Below are 7,500 nucleotides of genomic sequence, written 5' to 3' on the forward strand. Positions count from 1 at the left end.
ACACACACACACACACACACACACACACACACACACACACACACACAGGCTTTGATGACCTCTGTCTTTGTTCAACTTTGAACACCTTCAGATCAAGCACAAAGCCTTGACCCTTGTCTAGAAAACCACAGCAGGAACGGCCCCAGCTTATCTGAAGCCTGCCAGAGAGTTACGCTCCTCCAACACAAACCGTCTGGCCGTGCCAGCTGCTCGCTCTAAACCAGGGGTGGAGAACCTTTTTCATTCCAGGAGCCACTTCCTCCAAGTGCTGTAAAAGTCCTCCGAGGGCCTTACTATGAACACAAAGCAGGATTTCCCCCTGCACTACAGTATATCGAAGGAAGACACCTTTAAAACAGAGCCCACCTTCTCTAGGTCCCCTGAATATAATGTATGAATTGCATTGCTGCAAATGTAATTTATAAGATTCCTTTACAAAATATGCAATATTTCATGTGAAGATGCATAACATTGAAATTATATCGAGGGTGGATAAAACGGCCTCAAAGGCCGTAAAGTAAAGACTCTTTTCTTTCATGACATTTCACTGCACTAATGCTTGAGCTGACCCAGTCCCGGGTCAGACTCTAAAGGGCTCTGCATACTTCACGTGCGCACTTTGGCGCATGTGGCGCGAGAACCATTAATGACGTCATCACTTGCGACAGACTATTCATACTTTAAAAGCGCTTTCGCTCGCATTGTCGGAAGTGCCCTCTGCTGTTCATGAGAGAAACGGCAGTATTTTTCGCAACTCGCAGCGTGAGTTCTACGGATGTATAAAATAGAAAGCCAAACACGGCTGCTGTAGGGCTACTGAACGTCTGACTTGTGACTTACCACATTGAAACATATATTTTTTGTTGTGTGTGGATGTGTTCACTCTACTTAACCCTGTGCTAATGTACACCAAGACAATGAATCCTACTTGGCATCTACACTTGTTCTGTATATGTCCTGTGCACTTTGCATCTGCAAGTGTTGTATAGGCTATGATTACAGTATGTCCTTGATTGTAAGTTGCTGCAACCAAATGCAATGTAATGTAATGTAATGTAATGTAATGATATGGCCGTATTTTCTGCATTGTTGGTGTTCAAAAGGCAAACACACATATGCATATACACACACACATAACTGAAGAGATAGGAAGGCTAATAATCACGCAATCTCCCACCATCAGTTACAATGCACAGTAGCTACCATTTTATGACATACACTATTAAATGTATTGCCATGTCCACAGAGGAGATAATTTGCTTTTCACTAATGCAGTATAGTTCTAGTGATTAGACAACAGACGATTCTGAGGTATATACAAAGAGTATTCAGCTGTTAAACTGCAATCAGTGATTAAGTGCAATTGCTTTATCAATTGCTTTGTAAAACACTAACTTTTCAATGGAGTTAATTGTTTTTTTATCACAGTTTTGTCTATATGAAGTTAAAGTGTTTAAGTAGCCTTTGAAATTGAATTTGAGAGAGAGAGAGAGAGAGAGAGAGAGAGAGAGAGAGAGAGAGAGAGAGAGAGAGAGAGAGAGAGAGAGAGAGAGAGATTTCCTATGACATGAAATCACGTGATCTGAGGAGGACAATTACTACATTTTATTGTTATGATTCTCAATGCAATGATAAGAGTTTATTGTATGCTATTCTTTATCTCTTGTGTGCTGCATCTGGGACATAATAGTGTGTGTGTGTGTGTGTGTGTGTGTGTGTGTGTGTGCGTGCGTGCGTGCGTGCGTGCGTGCGTGCGTGCGTGCGTGCGTGCGTGCGTGCGTGCGTGCGTGCGTGCGTGCGTGTGTGTGCTGACGTACTCGGGAGGGTGGTGACATTGGTGAGGTTGGAATCTCCTCCAATGCTGAAAAAGAGAGATATGAATAGAACATTAAAGACCACTCACAGCTCACACAGCTCATTCCCTGGCCCTCCCCACATACAGTACACAACACCAAAAGAATGGCTCGCGATCTAACTCTTTGTGCTGGTGTGTTACTAGATATTGCATACATTATATCAGAGACTTTGGTCTGTGTGTGTAGAGTGTTCGTAGATTGTGTGCATGTGTGTGTGTGTGTGTGTGTGTGTGTGTGTGTGTGTGTGTGTGTGTGTGTGTGTGTGTGTGTGAGTGTGTTTGAGAGAGAGAGAGAGAGAGAGAGAGAGAGAGAGAGAGAGAGAGAGAGAGAGAGAGAGAGAGAGAGAGAGAGAGAGAGAGAAAGAGTGTTTATGTCTGCGTGTGCATGTGTGTGTGGCTGCGTGCGTGTGTGCGTGCGTGTGCATGGGGGCCGCTAGGGGGGGAAAAGTGGTACAGATTCTAAGGGCCCAAGCACTGAGAGGGGCCCTTAAGGGGGCCTAAGCACTGAGAGGGGCCCTTAAGGGGGTCATTCTGTGGGACATATGTAGCTGCAGTATTTAGCGTTGTGATGCACAAACACTGCACTCACCTCCATGATATGCCTCTATATGCAGTTATGACATCTAGAACATCAAAGGGATCGGACCCTGCACCACTGGCTGCCTGGGGACCAGGAAAAAGGAAATGACATCACAGCATCACAGTAACCATTTCATTTCCAGGCGGGCAATTTGATAAGCTCAGGGAGATGACTGAACTGACATGCAGGTATGCTCACATGCTTACATGCTTACATACTTACTCGCTCGCATGCACGAATACATGCATGAATGCACACACACACACACACACACACACACACACACACACACACACACACACACACACACACACACACACACACACACACACACACACACACACACACACACACACACACACACACACACACACACACACACACACACACACACACACACACACACACACACACACTACCACACATGGAAATAGATGTCCTATGTAGACAATTTCACTTACTGTTAGGGAATCTCCCAAAGCAGCAACCACCTTGATATCACCTGGACGCAATTCATGGACTTGAAAAAGAGAGACACAAATAGAGGGGACAGTGAGCTCAAGTCACTACTACTTCCAGCAAGCTACAGATAAAAAATGAAAAAAGATCTCAATGCCGAAATGCCAATGCTGATGCTTATGCTGCCATTTTGAAAATATTGGCCTACAAAAGTTAATTATATAGTTTATATTAAATTAAGACAAAAGATTTGGTCCGTCAGTTCAAAACGCATCGCATACCGTAAACAAAACATCTATGGTGGATGCAGAGACAAATGGACACATTTGTACAGATGGACGCATTATGACCAAAAATGGACAAATGAATTGGTGAAGCTGACTGGTTTGAATGCCAACTGTATCCTACTCACCTGAGGTGGGTATGGAAGGTGAAGGGGTCCGGTCAGGGCAGGGAAGCTCGCTGCCATTAACCTTTCAATTACATAGACGCACAAACAAACGAACGAACGCACGCACGGAGACACACACACACACACACACACACACACACACACACACACACACACACACACACACACACACACACACACACACACACACACACACACACACACACACACACACACACACACACACCAAAAGTCACACTGTGAGATTAGGAAAAAAAACATGTTTATGAACACAGACCAAACACATATTACTGTGATTGGAAAAAATGAAATGAAATAAAACAACTTACAGGATCTAGTCGAGGTGCTGACTGTGTCTCTGGGCTGTTTCTTAACGCAGATGGAGAATTACGTTGTGTGCGTAAGTATGGCAGGTCCTAAAATGAAGACAAATACACGCAATTAACTTGGAAAAGAATCTCAGATCATCTTCATGTACTGTATTCAGAAATGTAGATGACGACACTCAAATGTAACATCTGATTGGTTAAGAGACTGAAGTCAAAGGTCAGCTGATCCAAAGCATTGATTGCAGAATATAACTGGATGGCAAGCAGGCTTTCTTTTCAATTCAACCGTTCTATTCAACAATCAATATATCAAAGGGTTTATTCACCTCAGTTGGACATGCTATCCTTGAGATTCTATCATCATCCTCTGTAGGCTGACCCGTCATTGGCTGCAGCTGTTGGAGACAGAAATCTGATTGGTTAGAGAATTCTCCAGCTTTCCCACATTAACGGAGGGCCCAATGCCTTTTGCTCTATACGTCATTTGAAGGCCACTTTTGATTAGTACAGATATCATCAGATTATCAACATGATTATCTCTTCTCAGGTTATCTTTGGGACATCTCGGACATCTTTTTTGTACATCTTTATCAGTGAAAAATGTCTCGTGCAAGACGAGGGCAGGCAAGTTGTCAACAAACCCCACCCTGTCACCTGCCTCGGTGAAAATTCACATGACACAGGCCACTGCTATATCTCAGGCAACTTTCCTATAAAAAACCCTCTCCAACAATAAAAATGCTTCCCTACAGAGTTCATTCACCTCAAGAGTTATGGTCTATTCTGGGTCAGGATAATCCATAATATTCTACTACATTCAACTACATTGTGACACGATAAACCTTTAGTCAGGTTAAATCCTCAAGTCAAAACATGCAGCTGAAAACAGTTAGAAGCAGTTGATATAATGGGCTAGTAGGTTAATTGTTTTTTTTCATGTGTTTATGGACACATATTTCTAATTGAATAGTTGATATACTGTATAGTATGAATCAAAAGTATCAAATCCAAATGTATTAAGTTAGAAGACTTAGAAGACAGAAAATGATGTCCGCAGTTTAGCATAATTTTGTGGTTGCCTAACCACACTCAAGATTTGAAAGCCCAATGAAGCTCTGAGTCACTTTACAGGAGACTTTTTGCATCTGTTTCTCTGTCTGGCAAAAAGGACTCACAATCTCGGCCCACAGTTGCAGGGTATGCTGGTTAGCTGTAGGGTTAGTAGTAGTGTACAGGGAGCCGTGGTCAGTAGGATGGTGGTTGCCAAGGGGACCAGAGAACAGCACAGCACTGAAGTCATCTCTCTCCCCAAACCACTGGTGAGATGCTAACAGCTCTGAAATAGACTCCTGCATGACCACGCCATGGGCAATAAACACACAATGGACGGACGCAAACAGACATGGGAACGCACGCACGCAGGCACGCACGCAGGCACGCACGCAGGCACGCACGCACGCACGCACGCACGCACGCACGCACACACACACATATAGATTACTTTATAATTGCTATTATTATTATTATTATTATCATTATTATTATTATTATTATTATTATACATTAATGTTGTTATGGTGTTAAATTAAGTGGAAATTGAGATAGAGTACTAGTCACACAAAAATGTTTTAATCAAGAGAACTAGTGTGTTTAAGAGTAATAGTCACACAAAAATGTTTTAATCAAGAATAAAAAAGCTTTACCTGTAGAACACCAGCAACAATGGCTTTTTCCAGCTTGTGTGTGCTTGAGCTGAAGACACAAGATGCAGAATTACGAAAATAAGCAAGAAACACAGAAGGTAAACACAAATGTTGCCATAATAATGCAGGTGCAATATACAAGAAGCTTTGATGATGCACAACTTACCCGAGTGCTCCCTTGTCATCACTCCAAACTACCACACGGACCAGAGTATGGTGTAACTGCATCGGGGGAAAAAAACGTATATGAAGCGACATCCAAGCAATGAATGAATGAATGAGCCAATAAAAAAAACATTGGGAAGCATTTCCATGTGCATGGGCATACACCATGTATTTTAAAGCTATATTTGATCTGTTGTTTATCCACTGTCAGTGTCATCTATTGTGTGCTAACTCTGACTGTATGTGCTACATGTTGTTAATCTTGTGTCTTCTGTATGCCTGTAATACATATTAGAATATTCCCTTCACCTGACTCTGCAAAGTTGTCAGCACTCTCTCCACCTCCCTTGTGGCTGAGGAGACAGCGGAGGCCTCCTGAAATTGAGAAATGGAAAGACGGAGAGGAGAGGGGAGAGTAGGGGACGAGAGGATGGGTGGCAGCGAGAGGGAGAGAGGGAGAGATCAAAACCAAAGAGAGCATTTTACACTCCAGAGCACAAATTCATTAAAAAAAAGATCTACGAGATTTGTGATCAGCTATGCTACCTGTCCCGCAGAGACTTGAAGCTCATCCACATTCACAAACAACAGGAGCAGCTTCCAAGACTTCTCATTCTCCACAGCCTGTAAGTGAATACATCACACACACACAATTTAGCACAGGGGTGGGGAACCTATGTCTCGGGAGCCGTTTGCAGCCCATGAGGACGTCTTATCCGGCCCCCGATATCATTTTTAATACTATGTAGTTTCACATGAGATATGACATGTTTTCTAAAGAAATTTTAGAAATTACATTTGCGATACAATAAGTAATATTTTCAGGGGACCTAGTGAAGGGGGGGGGGATGGGCTGTTGTAAAGGTGGCCACTTTCAATATAGGCCTAAACATGGGGAAATCCTGGTTTGTGTTCATAGTACGGCCCCCGGAGAACTTCGGAGGCATTCGATTGAAAATGACCAAAAATGACCAAAGCCATGAACTCAAATTTGTCAGTGTCTGACGAAATTGAAACGAATGAGACTTATAATGAAGGAACATATACGTGGAACCAATCCAACAAGACCAATGGCATCTTAATAGTTATATTTTGTTTTGATAATAGCAAAGGTTCAAAGTTGGTACTACTGATTGTGAGTGACTGTTGTAAGATGACTACTGTGAATTACCTCACGAAGCCTGAGGGACAACACCAATTCATGAGCTTCCTCAAGTAGATTCCTGCACAAACACGCACGCATGACACACCATGACATAATATCAAATCTTCATAGATATACATGAGCAGCTTCCATTACAGTGAATAACGTGACCACAGAACTGATACCTGTTGGTTGATTGAGGTGCATCTGGAAGCAGGGTCGACAGTTCAGGATTGAATGTAGACAAGATCTCTACAAAAGAATGTTAGAATCACTGAGTTAATGAAACGGAGGTACCCTACATCATAACAGCATTGCTATGACATTACCGGGAGCCTTAAGTTACAGTTTAAGACATACTGAAGCCATTACAATTCTGGTGACAGTAAGGTTACAACACAGGCTCTGCGCAAAGGGGTTAAAAAGAACCAATGAAGCGTATGAAAGAAGTAAGCTGTCTAATTCTGCTCTCCTCTGCACTCACTGTGTTACATACAGTGCACAATATACAGTATATTTGGGCACAGATTCAGTCACAGGCCTATCGCTTACAGATCGGACCATAATCATTATGGCACTGTCACGTTGATGTCTCACTCTGACAAGAGTCTTTGATATAACGGGAAAGACCTTTTCAGGTACTGATAGCTGTTATCAAAGAACCCATAAGCAGATACTGTTTAGCAGATAGCATGAACAGTAGTGGGGGACACTGGGGGCAGTTGTGTCAAGTGTCAATGGCATGGTGTTGTTGGGTCGATCATTGCAAATGATTCATCAATGTCCTGTATCATTCTGTACTTATTCAAATCGATATGTGACAGCTTCAACAGGTGAGTTAATCAATGGTAAA

At 42.7% G+C, this 7,500-nt stretch overlaps 1 protein-coding gene across 1 annotated transcript in view; it reads right to left on the bottom strand.

The window, feature by feature from the left end:
* The window catches only part of plb1 (phospholipase B1), a 26,697-nt gene that overhangs the window by 15,598 nt on the left and 3,599 nt on the right, over nt 1–7,500 (bottom strand). The window contains exons 6-18 of the mRNA XM_063184176.1: nt 6,833–6,899; nt 6,675–6,726; nt 6,050–6,127; nt 5,813–5,878; nt 5,505–5,560; nt 5,339–5,387; nt 4,811–4,984; nt 3,962–4,030; nt 3,636–3,722; nt 3,307–3,367; nt 2,897–2,955; nt 2,445–2,518; nt 1,818–1,861 (exon numbers count right to left, since the gene is read on the bottom strand). Of these exons, the coding sequence (XP_063040246.1) occupies nt 1,818–1,861; nt 2,445–2,518; nt 2,897–2,955; nt 3,307–3,367; nt 3,636–3,722; nt 3,962–4,030; nt 4,811–4,984; nt 5,339–5,387; nt 5,505–5,560; nt 5,813–5,878; nt 6,050–6,127; nt 6,675–6,726; nt 6,833–6,899 (936 nt within the window). The remainder of the gene's footprint in view (nt 1–1,817; nt 1,862–2,444; nt 2,519–2,896; nt 2,956–3,306; nt 3,368–3,635; nt 3,723–3,961; nt 4,031–4,810; nt 4,985–5,338; nt 5,388–5,504; nt 5,561–5,812; nt 5,879–6,049; nt 6,128–6,674; nt 6,727–6,832; nt 6,900–7,500) is intronic.

Source organism: Engraulis encrasicolus, chromosome 19 (assembly GCF_034702125.1).
Source record: "Engraulis encrasicolus isolate BLACKSEA-1 chromosome 19, IST_EnEncr_1.0, whole genome shotgun sequence".
NCBI lineage: Eukaryota > Metazoa > Chordata > Actinopteri > Clupeiformes > Engraulidae > Engraulis > Engraulis encrasicolus.